Source organism: Cyrtonyx montezumae, unplaced genomic scaffold (genome assembly GCF_038088225.1).
Source record: "Cyrtonyx montezumae isolate F1298 unplaced genomic scaffold, pur_monq_1.0 scaffold_1, whole genome shotgun sequence".
Classification (NCBI taxonomy): domain Eukaryota; kingdom Metazoa; phylum Chordata; class Aves; order Galliformes; family Odontophoridae; genus Cyrtonyx; species Cyrtonyx montezumae.
In genome coordinates this window covers 9,001,980-9,019,949 of record NW_027071825.1, presented here as the reverse complement: position 1 = coordinate 9,019,949, position 17,970 = coordinate 9,001,980, and the positions used below count along the sequence as shown (strand labels likewise).

Below are 17,970 nucleotides of genomic sequence, written 5' to 3'. Positions count from 1 at the left end.
AGTACAGTGATTTATTTTGCATTGGCTGCTCCAAGGGAGGGAAGGTTGCATCCCATGAGCCCACCTGTGCCTGGTGCTCATACGTGTGTGTGTGTGCATGTGGGCAATGCAGTGGGCACAGCGGGGTGTGCTGAGGGATCAGGCAGGGCTGCTCCAGGCTGCCCATGGGGGACCCCCAAGGGAGACTTCATTTCTTGTCCCCTGGCTCCATTATCTGTGGGCTGGGGAGAAGCAGGTTGGTGCTGGATGCAGCTGGCTGCAGAGAGGTACAGATGGGACAGCTCCACATCCTCTCCCTGGGTGCCTGGTGTCCCTGTACACCATCAGCCCACAGCAAACCCCCTGTGCCCTACCCAGTGCAAGCATGAGGCACATTTGGGGGAGTGCAGCAGAACGGGTGACAGTCTGGGGGTGCACCTCTGCAAACAGCCAGTGCAAGAAATGGTAGATAGGTCTGTGCACCCCCTATCCACAGCCACCAGTATGTCCCAGCCAGATCCCAAATCCCAGCCCGGCCACCCATCAGTGCAGCTCAATGTTCTCATACTCCAGGTTGTCCGAGTCCTCCAGCTCGATGCCTGGCACCAGGTTGTAATAGTCGGTGGACTGGTTCATGTACATCTTCTCCCGATCAGCAGAGTCCTTCAGCACATCGGTGACACTCACTGTGTCCCCCTCTGTCTCAGGGCTGTCCCGCCGCCCATTGTGGGTTGGCACATGGGATCCCACCTGGATCTCCACCTCCTCGTAGAGGTCCCTGCTGCTCTCCTCGGGGGGCTGCAGCAGCACCCGGCTGCCCCGCAGCACGTTCCCCTCGCTCTTGGAAGGGGCAGTGGTTGGCTCATAGGGGACGTAGCGGTGCGGCTCAGGACATACGGGCACATTGCCCCTCTCCACTGGGGCGGTGTGGCTGCTCCTAAGGCTGTAGTTGGTTTTCCTCTTCCTCTTGCAGAAGCAGCAGGCAATGACTGTGAGGATGAGGAGGGGAGGCAAGCAGATGAAGAGAGCGGTGAGGCTGTGCTGCTGGCAGAGCTCATCCCGTGGGATGCTCTGCAGCTCTGCACCACGGTGCTGCTCCGGTGTATGGCAGGTGAGCGGGGCGGACAGGTTGGGGATGCCCTGCAGGATGCCCAGCAGAGCACAGCTGCACTCCCAGCTGTTGTTGGAGAGCTGCAGATGCAGCAGGGATGGATGCAGGAGGCTGGGGGGGAGGGAGGTCAGCGCGTTGAACCCCAGGTGGAGCTCCTGAAGCTGGGTGGAGGCTTTCAGGAAGGATGTGGGCAGCTCCTGGAGCTGGTTCCCATCCAGATAGAGGACCTTCAAATTAGGGGCATCTTCCAGAAAGCCTCCGGGAAGGCTCTCCAACAGATTGTGACTTAAGTGCAAGACCTCCAAAGCCGGGGGGACTCCCTGGGCATTGCTGATGGCTGTGATACCGCAGTGTGAGAGGTCGAGCCGGCGCAGCCCCGGCACCGCCACCAGAGCTCCCCAGTCCAGGTGGGTGACATTGGAGCCGGTGAAGTTGAGGCAGCAGCTCTCAGCGAGCGGAGTGGAGTGGAACGTCTGGAAGTCGACGGGGCGGGTGCAGTCGCAGCTCTCCGGTGCCGGCTCTAGGGCGAGGCCGGCAGCGAACAGGAGGCCGCCCCATAACAGGGGCACGGCGCCTGCGGGAGGGCACAGGAGATGGGCGCCTACTGCGGGACCAGCGCGGGGTGCGGTCCCTCCTCCCGTCCCCGCATTCTGTACGCACACCCCCGCCCCGCAGCGCTGCTCCCTCCCGGTACGCGGTCCCTCCGCCCCGCAGCCGCCGCCCTCACCTGCGGCCGCCCGCCCCATGCTCCCGGGGCCGCTCCTCGCTCCCCGATGCCGCACCGCCGCTGCCCGGCTCCGCCTCGCCGCGGGAGGGGGGGGGCCCTGCCGGAACCCGACCGCTCCCGGGCCAGGCCCAGCCGTGCTCTGCCTTCGGCCCCTCCGCTCCGTCCCCTCTCCGGGCTCCTACGCGCTGCGAGCCCTCCCGTAGCGCCGTGCCACCCTCCCCGCCCCTTGCATCCCATCCACTCTCCCGCCCACTCCAATAATCCCATACCCAAACACCCCATCCATCCCTTCTGCAGACCCGTTTCCAACCTCGCCCCGTCCCCACGGGCCGTGTGCCCCACCAGCCCCTTCCATACCCTCAGTCCCTGCGAGACTCTGGGCTCAGCCCAATCCCTCTCTCCCAGGGAACTGGAGAGGACCCGGACCATGTGGTGCCCACCTGCGCGTGGGGTGCAGCCCCCAGCCCCGCTGCGGGTGGACATGTTCGTGGGTCGGGGACCGAAGGGACACCCTTCTGGCACAGGGCTCCTTATGATTGATTTCCTTCCACCCCTCACAGCTCCCGGGACGGGAAGGAGGTGCCAGGCTCGGACACAGCAGCACAACCCACAGGAAAAGCAGTGCTGGGGAGGGGATTCCATACCCCAAAATGCGCGTGTGCTCAGAGCCCCGAGGAGCTGGGGAAACTGAGGCACTTGGCACAACACTGCTGAAGCCCGGGGGGGAAGAGGGTGCTGCTCCTCAGCCCAGTCTGGGCCACATTTTGTAAACCTCAAATCCAAGTGCTTCTTTAATCTGGAGGAATCTGGGTCCTTTTACATCTCCCTGCCGGAAGGATTTGCAGCTTCCCCTCTGCACACCCCCAACAGCTCACCCTGTTTCCTTCCTCTGCTCCATCACCTCCCCTTCCTACTCAGCAGCTGCAGCCCCATGGTCTGTAGGGTGAGAGGGACAAGGGAGGGGGGAAAGCCCTACTCCTGAGAGGGTCACACGCCCTGGGCAGCTCCCCTCTTCCAGGGTACTTCCCTCGAGCTCGAGATCTGTCCATCCCATGGTGCGGGGGTGAGAGGATATGGGGGGTCATGGATACCCACTCTTGTCCCTGAGCCTACCTGGAGCTGTTGTTCTCAGCATGAGACCCCATGTTTGCTCCCTTCGGGGCCCTGGGGCCTCCCTGCACCCCCAGCTGTCCCCGCCCCAATGCAGCCGCCAAAGGCTCTGCGTGGGGAGCCCCATGCTGGGGCCTCCGTCAGAAAACCAGAGGTGCCCCATGACGCCACCGCACACAGGGAGCCCTGGGGCCCTGGTGGAAACCATCTGTTTCCCCAAAGGGAGAACCCGTGTTTTCTGCCACGCAGAGTGTGGGCACGTGTTTCCTCTGCAAAAGGTTGAAAGAGAGAAAAGTGCACAGATCCAGATCCCTTCAGCTCTCCCCCCAAAAAGCAGGTTTTCTCAGCCTGCCTGCAGCACCCTGAAGGATGTAGGGCACTGGATGTGGAGAGGAGTCCGTGCCAAATCCTTGGCTTGTTTGGAAGCACAACAGCATCAGTGAGTGGAATCCTGAGCTGCCTTGAGGGAGCAGATGGGAAACTGAGGCACAGCATGAAGGACACACACACAGTCCCCCTGAGCAGGGGGAGGGCAGTGGAATCAGTTTTACAGGGGCTTTTGCAACACTGCTGACCCAGGATGGAGGGTACACAGGTTTCTGGCCACTCCTGCTGCCCCACATTCTTCCTTGGCCTATTCTGGGTGACACAGGGATGTGTCCTCCTCAGGGCCATTACAGAATAGCATCTCAGTGACACACTGCCCCAACAGTCACCAGTGTGCATGGGGTCATTGCTGCCAAACTCTGGCCCACAGTGCCTTACTTCTGGGGGGTGAGGATGGGTGTCCCCCATCCTGGATTGGCCACTGTGTGCAGTCACAGGGGACAGTCTGAAGACCACTAGGAATAAAGGGCCAGGGTAAAGCATACCAGTACGGTGCGTACCTAAGGTACAGTGTTGCTGCTCAGCCCACTGCCTCCTACCACTGTTACCTGTGTCTCCATTGCCCTACACTGGGTGGGCTGTGGCCCCTCTTCTAACTCACGGGACAGCGTGAGGGGCTCTGCGGGCTGAATCCAAGAGGTCAAGACCCTTAGCCAACACACGGCTCTATAATCCCACCCGGACGCACGTGGGGACGGAGCTCCGCGAACCCCGCAATATCCCCCCACCGTCCCTTTAAGAACACGGCGGGGGCGTGGCCGGGCGGAGGGGGCGTGGCCGGGCGGAGGGGGCGTGGCCGGTGGATGACGTAAGCACTCATTGATAAAACCGGGCGGGATCCCCGGAGCGGCAACGACAGCGCGCGGTGGCGGCGGGGCCACGTGTACGGGGTGCGGCAGTGGCGGAGGGGCAGCCCCGGAGCCGCACCATGGAGCACGCCGGCCTCTTCCCCCCGCTCCTCGCCGCCTGCCTCCCCGCGCAGCCCGCTCCCACCCCGGCGCCGCCGCCGCTCCGCCCGGCCGAGCCCACCCGCATCGTCACCGACCCGCTCTCCGGCCGCTCCTACTGCAAGGGCCGCCTGCTGGGAAAGGTAGGGGTGGGGGTTGTGGGGCCATGCGTCGCGATTCTATGCGGTCGGGAACCGGGAGCCGCCGCCCGGATTGGAAAGAGAGGGCTGAGCGAGGGCCCTCCATCGGCCGGGCCGCTCCCCGCCCGTCTATCGCGGAGCGCATCGGTTTCGGGTCGCCCCGCGGGGCCGTGCGTGGGCCGCCGGTTCCCACCCCGCTTCCCCGGGCCGCTGCGGCACACGCAACTTTTCCTCCCGCTGCGAGCCGTGTGTGGGAGGCGGCTGTCTGTTCCCGGCCCGGCAGCTGAGTGTGCAGATTCGGGGCTGACATCACGGCAGGAAAAACCTGTCTCCGGCGTGCTGCTCTCGGTAGCCTCCGCTCCCCAGGGTGAGCCCTCATCGGGAAAGACTCCGGAGCTCGGCGGCGATGGGAGCGCAAACACCGCGGGCGTTTTACAGGAACTGAGTTGAGAAAATTCCAATATGAGAGCATCGCAGTTCCCACCTTAGTGGGTGACCCAGCAGCGAGGAGGAGGAAGGCTGCCTCTCACCCGTCCTTGTGCTCCTTTCCTCCTGCAGGGTGGCTTTGCACGATGCTACGAGATGACGGACCTCTCCAGCAACAAAACCTATGCTGTGAAGGTCATCCCTCACAGCCGGGTGGCTAAACCCCACCAGCGGGAGAAGGTGGGTGTCGGTGCCAGCAGGGACCTGGGGGTGTGCCAGGGTGCCCTGCATTGCTCACATCCCCTGCTTCCTTCCAGATCACCAATGAGATCGAGCTGCACCGTGACCTGCACCACAAGCACATCGTCAAGTTCTCCCACTATTTTGAGGATGCAGAGAGCATCTACATCTTCCTGGAGCACTGCAGTCGCAAGGTGAGGGCTGGGGCAGCCCCCGTGCTCTGGGTCCTGAGGTGCCATATTTGTGCTCTGTTTCCCCACTCCCATCACCTGCCTGAGCCAGCCCTGCCTGTCTCACTGTGTGTTTCTGTATGGCACTGAGGACGCTACGGGTTGCAAGTTCTTAAACTGCCTGTTGGTAGCCCGGAGCCCCACTGTGGCCCCCATGAATCCAGGGGTTCCCCTGGTGCTGCTGAGCAGCTTCAACCTTGCAAGGAGTGCAGTGATCCCAGCACAATGATTTTGTGCAATTCCTGGAAGAACTGCCCCTGTCTGCTCTCTGTGCCCCTACCCCCATCACCATGCTGCCTTCTTTCCCCCCCACAGTCACTGGCCCACATCTGGAAGGCCCGCCACACTCTGCTGGAGCCTGAAGTGCGCTATTACCTCAAACAAATAATCTCAGGCCTCAAATACCTCCACCTCAAGGGCATCTTGCACCGGGACCTCAAGTTGGGTAAGTGGCACAACTGGAATGGAGTGGTGTGGGGCTGCCCCAGAGGGACTGGCAGTGATGTGTTGCCCTTTGTCTTGCAGGCAACTTCTTCATTAACGAGAACATGGAGCTGAAAGTGGGGGACTTTGGACTGGCTGCATACCAGGATGCCTCTGACCAGAAGAAAAAGTAAGTCTGGGGCTTCTGTCATCTTCCTATGGCTTCCTGGGCTATGGGGTGAGAGTGGCCTCAGGGCCCCAGCTGCACACAAGGAGAGGGGGCTGGAGGCTTTGTGGCTCCTCGGGAGCATGCCTGCAGCCTGCAGGGAGAACAATGCAGTCGCTATGGCCATTGTGCTGGCCGGGTGCACAGGCTGGGACACAAAGGCCCCCGTTCCTTGCTGTGTCTAGGACAAGTTATTCCCAGCAGCTTGCTGGGAGCAGCTGCTGCTAAGCCCTGGGAGCTGGGGGGAGCTTGAAGTTGGGGGTGGGGGGTTGGAAACGGGCTGCCATCTGGATCTCTCACTCAGGGAATTGGGAGGATAAGAACATGCTCTTGACCCAGTGTCTGCCCACAGGACGATATGTGGGACCCCAAACTACCTGGCCCCTGAAGTGCTGTTGAGGCAGGGGCATGGCCCCGAGTCGGACGTGTGGTCGCTGGGCTGTGTCATGTAAGTGTGTGGGGAGGGGGCAGACAGGGCTCTGGGATGCCCAAAAGAGGAAGTCCCGTGGCCTTTTGCCTCCTCTCAAAAGGCAGAGGAAGGAGAGGACCCTGCTTTGGGGTAGTACTGGGAGGCTGTGAGCTGCAGGCAGCAAGCTGTGCTGTGCTGAGCTCTACTGCAGGATATTTGTCACATTCTGAGTGTCATAAACAACGGAAAGTATTGGTGGTTGGTGGCAGCTGCTGGCTTGTTTGTATGGGGAACGATCACCTCAGTGACTTGAGCCCCTTGCGGCCTGCAGGCTTCCTGCACAGCTTCCTATGGCAGGGCAGCAGAGCTGTCCCCAACCCCCATGTTCCTTGCCTGTTGCCCCAAACAGTTGCTAGGAGGAAGCATGGCCGGATGTGCCCGGGCTGAAAGTGGTGCTCCCAGGCAGGTGTGGCAGCTGAACACCGGCAATTTCCTTGCTCCAGAGTGCTGCTGAGTCACAAACCCAAGGGGAGGATGACAGTGGCACGTGTGTCCCCTCCCAGGTACACCTTGCTGTGTGGGAACCCTCCCTTTGAGACGCTGGACCTGAAGGAGACCTATAGGTACATCAAGCAAGTGGACTACATCCTGCCCACCTTCCTCTCGCTGCCTGCCAGGCACCTCATTGCTGGCATCCTCAAGCGTAACCCGCAGGACCGCCTCACCCTCGATGAGATCTTGGACCATGAGTTCTTCAAGGTGAGCATGGAGGTGTTCTCCTGCCACCCTGCTCTGGGTGGGGTGAAGCTTTGGCTCTGGGCTGGCATGGGGTGTGGGGTGATGTCCTTGGGTGCCTTCTAAGAAAGAAAGCAGCTGCAGTGCTGCCTGAATGCCAGCAGAGGATTTGAGGGATCTGCTGTGCTCCCTGCTGCCTTATCCCATAGGATATCCCATAGGGCTGATACTCAGTGCCAGGCTTGGAGCCAAGGCTGGTTGGAAATGCAAGCTGCTGTCAGGAGGGCTGTGGTCAATCTGGGGCAGCTGCTTCATGTGGGTTATGGAAATCAGCCCTCTGCCATGATGCTCCTGCAGGGTTACACACCCGAGAAGCTCCCTCCAAGCAGTTGCGTGATGGTTCCAGAGCTGTGTGCCCCCAATCCAGCCAAGAGCTTGTTTGCTAAAGTCACCAAGACGCTCTTCAGGAAGAAGAAACCTAAGGGTGAGTGCATTTAGGAGCTTCCAGGTGACTCTTTTACCCACGGAGATGTATGTCCTGTTCTCTGGAGAGACTTGGGATGGGTTTATATGTCCCCCTACCCAGGGTCAGCATCTCCTGGCTTGTCCCTGCCCTTCTGGTGCTGGTGGCCTGCTGGGGTATGCACCCAGTGAGCAGATGCTGTGCTGCAATCCATGGGGCAGTTCCTCCTGGGCAGCCCATGCTCCATGAGAATGGGGAACTGAAAGTAGGAGGCAGCAGCCTGACACCATTCTCACCCCATGGGCTGAGCTGTTGGGAGGCGTGGCCCAGATGTCCCTATTCCCTGTGATACATTCACGGTGTGCTCTTTCCTCAGTCAAGAAAGGCTCTCTGGAAGACAAGGATGACATCTCCAAGCTGGTCACTGGGCTGGTGAAGACCTCCATCTGCCGGCAGATGAGCTGCAAGGCGGTGGAGGGGAATGAGGTGAGAGCAGCCCCCAGTCCCTGCATGCCCCTCCTGGAGGGAGCCAGCAGCACGGTGCTAACATCAGGCCCCCCCCAGGCCACCCCTGTGTCCTGCCGCAGTGCTGGCTCCAGCCCTGTGGAGACGCTGGTGGAGGAGACGTCCCGCAAGTCCACATCCCCCTCTGTCCGTGGGACCATGGCCAGCAGCTGTGAGGGTGAGCAACTCCTCCCTGTCCCAGCATGGGCTTCCTGCCCTGCCCCAACTGATAGTGGGGCCAGCTGACTCACAGCCTTTCATCTTTCCTTCTGCAGCCTTTGAAGACTGCATCACCTCCTCAGCCATCATCGAGTCTGCTGTGCAGCTCCTGCGCACCTGCCTCTCCTGTATGCCCCCAGGTAAACCTGCTGGGCTGGTGGGAAGCAGGCATGTGTGCTGCTTCAGGCACCCCAAATACAGCCTGACCAGGGGTTGGGGGTGGTTGCCAGCTCTGCTCACTCTGCTTCTCTCTACCAGCGGAGAGAAACCCAGCTTCCCTGGCCCGACATGAACAGTTTGTTTGGGTGAGCAAGTGGGTGGACTACTCCAACAAGTATGGCTTTGGCTACCAGCTCTCCAACCGCAGCATCGGGGTCCTCTTCAACAACGGCACGCACATGATGCTGTCCCCCAACCACAAGTAAGTGCTGCCTTTGTGGGTAGGAGGGGGTGGGGGAGACTGTGCAAATAAGTGGCTTGGTGCTGGGTGGCCCTGAAGCTCATGCTCTGCTCTCTGCCAGGACAGTGCATTACAACCCTACCAACAGCAAGCACTTTGCATTCCCGGTGTCTGCTGTCCCTGAGCAGCTGCGTGGGCAGATGAGTGTCTTGCGTTACTTCGCATCCTATATGGAGCAGCATCTCATGAAGGTGAGTGCTGGGACATAGGGCTGGACACTGGGATGTAACTGTGCCATGTCGTTATGGCCAGGTGGACTCCCAGGGGGCTGTGTCCTGCTAGCAGAGACCTCAGTGGGTGTTTGCTGTGATTTAGCCATACACACCTGGTGGCAATGTGGGACCAATGTCTTATGCAGACCTTTCTCTTTAAGGGAGGTGACTTGCCTAGCATAGATGACCTTGGACAGCCAGCCCTGCTCCTCTTGCAGTGGGTGAAGACTGACCAGGCCTTACTCATGCTTTTTAGCAATGGTACTCTCCAGGTATGTGCAGCGGGGATGCCTCAACCCCTGTTGGGAAGAAGCCAGCAGGGAACTTCTGCACTGAGTTGGATCTCAACCACCACAGCCAGAATAGAGACCTGTCTGTGGGTGCAGGATGTTGCTCTGCTGTCACAGCTCATCCAGTTCCCCCGGGAGGGCATGGCATTTTGGTCAGCTGATTCGTTATCAGTGCATTCCTGCTGGGGGGGGGAGGAGCATGTTGAGGCAGGAAGTGTGGTGAGAGCTGGGATGGAGCTGTGCTGTGGGAAGTGTGAGCTAAACCAAGCCCCACCTGTCTCCCAGGTGAACTTCTACAATGACCACACCAAGGTGATCATCAGCAAGCCTGACCATTCCTGCCTTGTCACCTACATCAACTGGGAGCGCAACTCTTACACTTACAAGCTGTGCAGCATCCAGGAGCTGGGCTGCTCGCCTGAGCTCCAGCACTGCCTCCGATACATTCTCAAGCTCCTTCAGGAGTGGGCTGATGCCTAGTGTGGGGCTTTGGGGACCTTTTCAGGACGTAGAGGGTCTCTTCTTGCCCTCCCATGGGATGGGAGGTGTTGTGGTGCTCAGCTGGACTCTGATCAAAGACATGTGGATGTGGCTCAGGCAGCGGGTCTGGACATCCATGCTGCTCCCTGACTGTGGGCAATCATTGTCTTTCCCTCTGCATGCCCATGAGCTCAAGACTTGGTGCTGCAAGGTGGGAAAGACACCCTCCAAGGGACTGACAGGGGTGTAGGGCAATGCTTGTCCTGCCAGGGCTGTCTGGGTTGGCTTGTGCCATTCCACAACTCCTACACTAGGGAGGGGGCTGAGCTGGGCTCCGGCTGCCCCCCGATTTTGAATTGTCTGGTACAACTTGAGGTTTGGTAGAGGGTGGGGGAAGGGATCTGTGGGCTTGCCTCAAGGCCCTTGTCTGGCTGTAAGCTAAGGACAAGTTTCGTGTTTCAAGGCAGTCTCTGCCAGGTTGGGATTATTTATGCATCTTATTTATATGGAATTTATTTATTTTCTTCTTGGTCTGTCCATGTGCAGCTCCCCTGTCCCTGACTTACCTCATTAAAACCTTATTTGTGTAAAGGCAATCTGTTATCCTTTTGTTTGGTGTTGAGTTTTAGGTCATAAAATGTTTGTGGCTTCTCAAGGTTGTGGAGCAGAGCAGCCAGCGCTGCTTCTGGTGAGCCTAAGTGCTGTCAAGGTCAGGGAGATGGAGAGGGGTGGGTTGAGGCAAGGTGATGAGATCTGGTAGGAGGGTCTGAATGCTGAGGTATGGGCTGGAAGGAAGACTGCCTCTTGCTGATATGCGATCCTCTGTCTCAGTTCTGGGGAAAGCAGAGGGAGTGACTCTCAGCTGAGGGCTGTGGGGTGTTCTGCACTGCCTGATGCAATGGGATGTGAGCTGGGAGTGAAGCCAGGAAAGAGGAGGGACTTAATCCTGCTCTACAGCCTTGCTTTGAACATGATCTGTTACCTCCTGCCTGGCTGCCTTCTCTTCCTGGGAGCAGCCTGCACTGTGGGAAAGGGGCTGGGCTGCTCAGAGTCCTCCCAGGGCACATTCTTGTGCTGCTGCCTGTACTGACCTCTGGAGCAAAGAAGCAGAAGTTTTGGGGTTGTATTTCCTGCAGCTTGGCTCCTCTTGCAAGCTGTGGCCATGGAGGCTGTGGTGTGCCTATCAAACACAGGGGTACCAGAGTATCCTTGCCTTGCTCCCAACTGCATCCCCATTAAATCTAAAATCTATGCAGTGGGGGTCAGGGCTGGTGCAAAGTTATTTATTTCCCCTAGCCCTGTCGGGCTGCAGGTGGAGCACAGGTCAGGGGGAGGTGATCTCTACTCAAAGTAAACACCATGCACTGTGGCCACAGCAAAGAGTGAGGCATTGCAGAAAGAAGCAGAGGCAAAGCTATCAGTTTCAGGGTCCCAGAGTGCCCGGCTGCCCACCAGCATGCCCTGCTGGGCATGCTGGCCCAGCAGCACTTGGCACACCAGCTTGTAGCGGGGTGGCACCACCTCCTTTGCCCGTCCCCGCAGCAGCTCAGCCAGGCTCTGAACCAGCGCCACGCTGCCCTCGGGGCTGTAGGTGGTGTCCCCCAGCACTCCGGTCAGGGTTCCTTCCAGCACCCGCTGCACCCGCCCCGCGTTGAACCTGCAGCCTTCCTCTGGCCTCATCCTGTAGGTGTTTTCCAGGTGGGTCTCTGGAATGGGCTGGAAAAGCGGGAGCCCTGAGAAACTCACGCGGTTCTGGAGCAGCCGGAGTGCCACAGAGGGCCGCCTGCCCCCCAGGGCTGCCCCCAGGGAGCTGCGGCGGCTGGCTGGGGGGGCTGGCACGGTGCTGAGCGTGGAGCTGCGGTGGGAGCGTGGCTGTGGGGCTTTGCCTTCCTCTGAGCCCCGGGCTGGGGCTGTGGGGTGGGAGCCGTGGTGGGTGGCTCGGGGATGAGGGGCTTTGGTGCCATCTGCATCCGTCATCTGTGTGGATGGAGACCCGTCCAGGGATAGCTGTTCCACCATATGGGTGGTCTGGAGGGAAAAGGCATCTCTGAGACCTTTGCCCTGGGTAAGCAGCCCCTGTTCCAGCCTTTCTCAATCCTCTACTCCCCCTTGACCCCTCAGCTGCCCAGAACTCACCTGTCTGCTGTGCTGCAGCTTGTTGAGCTTCTGGAGCGCGAAGGGTTGCTATGTGACGCTGGAACTCCCCACGGCACGGTAACTCTTTGTTTCCTGCTGCCTGCACAGCCCCATTGTCCCGTTTCCCCCACAGCTCACTGCCAGATACAGCCTGGACTGCAGCCACGCTGCAGACGTGGTGCCCTGTGACATCGGCTTCTTCTCCTGGCCACCCCAAAAACACACTGTGAGCATCCAATGCAATGGATGGAGAAAAGCTGCGTGAGCCCTGCTGAGAACAAATGAAGGTTTGATGTTTGTTTTTTCTTTTCCCCCACACTGCGTTTCCAAGCACTGCTTCTCCCAGGGCACCCAGAGGTGGGCAGCCAACCCCACGTTGTGTCGGGGCAGCTCTGGCTGGAACGTGAGTGGGGTTTTCTCCCTGTATGGAGCCCAGCCCAGCTGGTACGCCTGGCCGCCCCATCAATGCGCCTTTGTCTGCCCTGACTGCCGATCTATTTGGGGAAAGCGGAGGCTGCCTCTGTGTATCTATCTGCTGTTAGAGGTATTTATAGCTCGCTGCCGGCTCTCGCTGCCAAGCACGCCGGCAGCTGGACTCTGCTCCTTGGAGGCTGGCTGTCCTTTCGTTCTGCATGCATTCACCACTTTCCTACACAGATGCAAGGGCTGCAGAGCACGCTCAAGGGTGGGCTTCCCCTCTTGCCTCACCCCCCTTCACTTGGCCCCATGCTTTCCTCCAGCCTGGCTGCCCTCCTGCTCGTTTCCCTAGCAATGTGCCGTGACGCTGTGTCCTCCTCCCCGGGCCTGCCTCTTCCCCGCCTTCCTCCTCCGCCATCCTCCCCATGTCCCGCTCCTGCTCGGCCCGGCTGCATGGTGAGGCGGCCGCCTTCACCGCCGCCCTCCGCTCCCTGGTCAACAACCCCCAGTTCAGGTGAGGGGGAAGGCCGGGGGGGGCACCATCTTCCCCTCCAGCATGCCGAAGTCTTCTACTGGCAAGCTCCTGGCAGCCAGTGGGATGTGCATGGCTTCCGCATGGCTTTTGGGCCGTTCCCCCTCCTGCATCTGCTCCTTCTCCACCCCGGCTTCAAGCAGAGCTGTGTGGCCAATATGTGTGGTCCCCGTCCCCCCCAGGCCGTCCCTGGCAGAAACCCTGGCGTTATCGCAGGAAATCCCTATCCCAGCTGAGATGCTGGCCACCCAGAAGAGAAATCCCAGAGAAAACCCCTCAAACCCCAGCACCAGAGAAGTGACTGAGAGGTTATGGCCGCCTCCAGCCCGCATCCTGCAACCTCAAATCTGTACTGTGCACCTGCTGATCTTCCTCCTGTATCTTTCATCCTGCAACTTGAAATCTGCCCTCTGCTCCTGCCGACCTTCCTCCTGCACCCAGATCTTTCACCCCATGGCTTGTAACCTCCATCCCACAGCTCGCAGCCTGCAGCCTGCCTCCCATTTCCTCCTCCTTGCCCCATAGACTGTAACCATGGAGGCGTTCATATGTACAGTCCCTTTGCTCCTGGATTTATGGAGGACTCATTAGGGCTCTGCTCATTTCTCCAGACATGGGGTGGGCCAGGTGTCCTTGTCTGCAGCAGGTCACCATGAGGGTCAGACTCACCACCCTACTGGGACTGGAGAAGAGCAGAACAGGGACAAGGGGACAGCAGGACTGTAGCCAGCGCAGTGGACAAAGACCATGGGGCTGGAGGGACCAGGGAGGTTGTGGGACCACATACCCCACAACAAACCCATGCAGTGCCTGTTTCCCAGCAAAGCCACCACCCCAGCCCTGGGGTTACATCCTCCCTGTCCTTCATGGTCCCCTCTCCCCAGCAGTGATGTGACATTTGTGGTGGGCCGGGAGCAGCAGCCGGTGTTTGCACACCGCTGCGTGCTGGCGTGCCGCTGCCAGGCGTTCCGGGGGATGCTGATGTGCGACGAGGACCCCCCGAGGAGTGTCCCACCCCAGGGACCCTTTGTCCTGGGCAATGTGCAGCCTGAAGTCTTCCTAGCTGTCATCGAGTTCCTCTACACCAACAGCGTCACCCTCAACAGCCACATTGTGAGTGGGGCTCAGGGGGATGCATGGGGGGATTAATGGGTGGAGGGGAGCTTCGTTGCCCCTACAGAGGGAATGGCCATCAGTGCAATTAGTGTATGGAGCCTTAGCATGGCACTGTGAGGTGTTCAGAGCACCATGTCCTCCAGGTGCCTTGGGACAGCCATAAGAGCGGGACAGGGATAACAGAGAGTGGGAACTCCATGTACCTTTGCCCTGTTTTGCAGCTGCCCCCTCCCTAACATTCCTATGCGAGAGCTGGGTGTAAGCTCATGGACAAAGGGGGATGCATGTCTTTGGCCCCTGAGCTGCCATGCCTGGCACGTACATACAAATTTTACACATGCATATGTTCTGAAATATCAGGGAAAAGTTCTGCTACAGAGGGCCGTGGGCATGGCCCTATGCTGCCAGAGTTCGAGGGGCAACTTATCAGTGCTCTCAGACATAGGATTTGAGTGACCACTGTGAAGCCAGAAGCTGGCTTCTGATCCTTGTGGGTCCCTTCCAGCTTGGGATGTTCTGTGACTCCATTATGCTACAGGTGCTGGAGGTGCTGACCTCATCAGTGGAATATGGCCTGCAGGACCTGTGCAAGGTATGACCCTGCTTAGACCTGGAGTGGTGAGTCCTCTGTGTATCTATGCTGAGAAGCACCCCAGCACAGCCAGAGCTGGGGAAATCCCATGCTGGGACATGGGACCGCGCATCTCCCACCCCACAAAGGGCAGTAGGAAATCCCCATTGCCCCTGCCTGCCTTCTGGCTGTATCAGGAGGATGCTGTTGGGAAAGTCCCACTCTAGGGAGCACTGGGCACCCTCTGGGGCTTCTGTGGGCTGGGGGGGCTTGCAGAAGCAGCAGGAAGCAAAATGGAGCAGTGGGATCTGGTGGGCTCCATTAGGGATGCAGTCAGGTGGATGGATGGGCAGCAGGACAAGGGGGAGGGAGCTCATGGGGCAGCTGGGACACGACACCAGAGCCATTCCTGAATTACGGCTGAGCCTGTCTCGTGACCTGCACCTCGTGCCCGGACTTCCCCTCCCTTGGCAGCACAGTGAGGATGGAGCTCGCTGAGGATGTGAGAGCTGCCAGAGCAGCCCCACATCTCGTGAGGACATGCTCAGCAAGACCCCAGCCACGGCACCAGGTGGGCAGTGGTGTGAGGTGTAGAGCTGCACCGTCCAGCAAGGGCACCCCCAGAGCAATCGCCTTCTTCAGTAGGTGTGTGTAAAGGGGGGGATCAAGTGACCAAGTGACGGCCGGGGAAGCCCCTGGCTCTGTCCCCGTGTGTGACCTCACCTCCTTCGTTCCCATGGATGACTCAGGGCCCTTCTGCTCCAACGGACAGCCCCTCCCCCATGCATCACTTTGGGTTTCCCAGGGTCCTGACCTTCTTCTGTGTCCCTGCATGGCTTACATCTCTATGTGGAAGACAGCCTGGGGTGGGCAGGAGGGAGCCCGTCTGGCTGTGTCCCATCTGCATTTGGGCTGCAGGGTCACCCAACATCTGCAGCTGGCATTGACAGTATTCCCATGGCAGTGACCACAGCCAGGGTTGGGTGATCCTCCCCAGGATATGAGGATGGCTGGGGTTTGACCGCTGTAGGCTCTCACAGTGCACACATTACAAAACCCCATGGGGCTGGAGGCACCTCCACCCCATGTCCAATGTCCTGTGTCCAGGGGAGCTCAGGGGATACTGAGCATCCTGGGGATGGTGGTGGGGTCCCCTGCTTTCCCCACTTACTCTCTCCCATTCATCTCGCAGCTCTGTGTGGAGTTCATCAAGGACACGCTAAGCGTGGAGCAGGTCTGTGAGGCCTTGCAGGTAAGTGGCACCTGGCTCTGATGTGGCAGTGTCACTGTGGACAGTGCTTGGGACCCTCACGTGGGCTATGGGCCACCTGCAGGGTGAGGGCCACCCTGGGACGCTGGGGAAAAACCAGTGAAAACATCCTAAGGAGAGTCACAGAGGGTAAAAATAACTCTGCTATTTTGGGGACTGAACTGGCTGACAGGGCAGGATTTCCCTTCCCTCCCTCCCAGCAGCTGCCCTGACCCTTTGATACGTCACACCAGTGTGGGACACCACAGCCCCTCAGGGCAATGTCCCCAGGACCATGTTCCCCTGCACAGGGCCAAAAAGAATTCCCCAGCATGGATTTTGGGGCTGTTTACAAAAACTGAGATTCGAGGCACCCAGAAGTAGTTGGGGGACCCCATGACTGCTTGGGTGGGGCTGCTGCCTCACATTCCTACAGCAAGTGTGGGAGATGATCTACCCCATGCACCCAGAAATGACTGCACAGCCACGAGCAAAGCAATGCCCCTGGGTGAGATGCTGGCCCTGGTGAGCAGAAGCTCCCATCCCACGTGGTACCTGACCACCGTGGCGTAAACAGAGCTAAATTGGGCTCAGAGGAAAGAATCAGAAAACCCCCAAACCCCAGAACAAAACAAACCTGAAGTAAACATCTCGCTCTGCTCTACTGGCTTACATGAGCTCCGGGCCCTGTCAAGGCGGAGGGGGAGGCAATGCTGCCATATCCCATGTACCCCACGTGCGTGGGCTGCCACTGCAAGGGGACCCAAGGACATGTTATGGTGACCTGAGAAGGGCACAACAATGGGCAGAGGCAGCCTAGGGATGAGCCGTGCCCTGGAGGAGGATGAAAGTCCCCCCAGATCCTGGTGCAGCAGAGATTGGTGGCTACAGGGCAGGCTGTGTGGTGGTACCTCAGAGGGCTGCGTGCCAACCTTGTGCCCAGGTGAGAAAAGAGGAAGATAGGTAACTTCATGTCCACCCGGCAGCTGGTGGTGTCCCTGAATGGCTGTGGGAGCTCGGGTGTTTCTGCTTGTAACTGGAGCTGGATGGAGCCACCAAACCCTTTGCTATGGGCTGGCTAGGACTTGGTGCCCTGACCCCATGTGCTGGTACCCTGTACGGGGCTGCTCTCCTTACCTGGGTCCCTGAGAGCACCTCAGGGCTGGGAGTGTGGGAAGAACTCTATGCAGGGCTCTGGGAGTTGTCCCTCCTGCCCTGGAGGGGCCTCAAAAGTGTCCCTGTTGTCCCACAGGCTGCGGTGACCTACGGGCAGGCAGACCTCCAGCAGCATTGCCTGGCATTCATTGAGAGCTACACCATGGTATGGCTACAGGGAGAAACAGAGAGCAGATGGGGACACGGCACGGGGCCAGGGGAGTGGGGCCATGAGAACGGTGGGGCTGGAGCCGGGGAAGAAATGTGATTTTTGGGGGGAGAAGATGCTGGAAGCCAGGGTGGGGAGATGACCTGGGGGGGGGTCCTGGGGGGCGGGGTAAGGCTGGTGAGAGGGCTGTAGGTGTGTGCTGGTTTAAGCAGTGCACTCGCAGGCAGTGGTGCACCACACGGGGCTTCCATGAGCTCTCCGACACGGTGCTGGCACGCGTGCTGCGCAGCGACCAGCTGGCTGCGGATGAGCTGGACCTGGTGCAAGCCGTGCGGGAGTGGGCACATGTCAGCTCGGTGAGTGCAGCACGGTGGGGTGGTGCCCCCCAGGACCCCCTGCTGTCTGCCCCATCCACCCATCCCTCATGTCTCTCAGGCCGTCTTGGAGCGCCCGGTGCCTGAGGTGGCAGCTCTGCCCGTGCAGGAGCTGCGCCTGCCCTTGCTGGCACCCAACGAGCTGGCAACGCTGGAGAGCCAAAACCAGCGTGATCTGCTCATCCCAGTGAGTTGTGGGGTGCCCCGGTGCTTCCTGGAGCTGTCACGGGTCTGCTTTGGGGTACCCACACTGATGTCTCGGTCCTGGCAGGTGGATAGCATTGCAGCAGCCTGGCGGGCCCACGCGCTGCGGCGTGGAAGTGGGGTGCCCTCCCACCTCTGTCGGCCCCGGCACGGCACACGGCCACGCAGCCACCACCGCCACCTGGACCCCACACAGCAAGTAGGGGTGTGCCTCTCTCCTGTCCCCCCCCTGCCCGCGGGTGGCAGTGCCCCCTGCTAGGTGCTGGGTACTCCTGGAGCAGCAATAAAGCGCTTTTCCCCACTTCACGGATTTCAGGCAGGATCGGAGG

General features: G+C 59.8%; 4 protein-coding genes across 5 annotated transcripts; 2 read left to right on the top strand and 2 right to left on the bottom strand.

Moving 5' to 3' along the window:
• Window positions 1–2,318, bottom strand: LOC136054873 (immunoglobulin superfamily containing leucine-rich repeat protein-like). 2 transcript variants are annotated; one of them, XM_065746351.1, is made up of 2 exons: window positions 2,258–2,318; window positions 1–1,664 (listed from the first exon to the last, which is right to left on the bottom strand). In XM_065746351.1, the coding sequence occupies exons 1-2, from the start codon at window positions 2,298–2,300 to the stop codon at window positions 523–525; spliced, it is 1,185 nt and encodes a 394-aa protein (XP_065602423.1). In that variant the 5' UTR covers window positions 2,301–2,318; the 3' UTR covers window positions 1–522. The 2 variants fall into 2 exon arrangements, with proteins under 2 accessions (XP_065602423.1, XP_065602432.1); XM_065746360.1 differs by lacking the exon at window positions 2,258–2,318 and adding an exon at window positions 1,818–1,850.
• A 1,833-nt stretch (window positions 2,319–4,151) lies between these two features.
• Window positions 4,152–10,314, top strand: PLK3 (polo like kinase 3). Its single transcript, XM_065739838.1, has 15 exons — window positions 4,152–4,404; window positions 4,960–5,067; window positions 5,145–5,261; window positions 5,613–5,742; window positions 5,823–5,910; window positions 6,299–6,394; window positions 6,919–7,114; window positions 7,448–7,574; window positions 7,930–8,039; window positions 8,118–8,235; window positions 8,333–8,416; window positions 8,535–8,697; window positions 8,798–8,927; window positions 9,110–9,220; window positions 9,524–10,314. The coding sequence occupies exons 1-15, from the start codon at window positions 4,243–4,245 to the stop codon at window positions 9,716–9,718; spliced, it is 1,935 nt and encodes a 644-aa protein (XP_065595910.1). The 5' UTR covers window positions 4,152–4,242; the 3' UTR covers window positions 9,719–10,314.
• Window positions 10,315–11,016: 702 nt separating this feature from the next.
• On the bottom strand, window positions 11,017–11,769 carry DYNLT4 (dynein light chain Tctex-type 4). Its single transcript, XM_065740167.1, has one exon. The coding sequence runs from the start codon at window positions 11,735–11,737 to the stop codon at window positions 11,060–11,062; it is 678 nt and encodes a 225-aa protein (XP_065596239.1). The 5' UTR covers window positions 11,738–11,769; the 3' UTR covers window positions 11,017–11,059.
• Window positions 11,770–12,406: 637 nt separating this feature from the next.
• BTBD19 (BTB domain containing 19) lies at window positions 12,407–17,900 on the top strand. The gene is given in 9 exon segments (XM_065745833.1): window positions 12,407–12,689; window positions 12,692–12,785; window positions 13,691–13,916; window positions 14,458–14,511; window positions 15,683–15,742; window positions 16,992–17,060; window positions 17,273–17,419; window positions 17,499–17,624; window positions 17,709–17,900. Coding segments are annotated over 9 exon segments (1,146 nt in total). The 5' UTR covers window positions 12,407–12,511.
• Window positions 17,901–17,970: the final 70 nt, after the last annotated feature.

Bases quoted from the DNA above. Each gene is read 5' to 3' on its own strand.
- LOC136054873 (XM_065746351.1), bottom strand. From the start codon at position 2,300: ATGTCCACCCGCAGCGGGGCTGGGGGCTGCACCCCACGCGCAG. The intron at 1,665-2,257 runs GTGGGCACCACA...GCCCTCCCGCAG, and splicing joins GGGCTGCACCCCACGCGCAG to GCGCCGTGCCCCTGTTATGG.
- PLK3 (XM_065739838.1), top strand. From the start codon at position 4,243: ATGGAGCACGCCGGCCTCTTCCCCCCGCTCCTCGCCGCCTGCCTCCCC. The intron at 5,911-6,298 runs GTAAGTCTGGGG...GTCTGCCCACAG, and splicing joins GCCTCTGACCAGAAGAAAAA to GACGATATGTGGGACCCCAA. The intron at 6,395-6,918 runs GTAAGTGTGTGG...GTCCCCTCCCAG, and splicing joins TGGTCGCTGGGCTGTGTCAT to GTACACCTTGCTGTGTGGGA.
- DYNLT4 (XM_065740167.1), bottom strand. From the start codon at position 11,737: ATGGTGGAACAGCTATCCCTGGACGGGTCTCCATCCACACAGATGACG.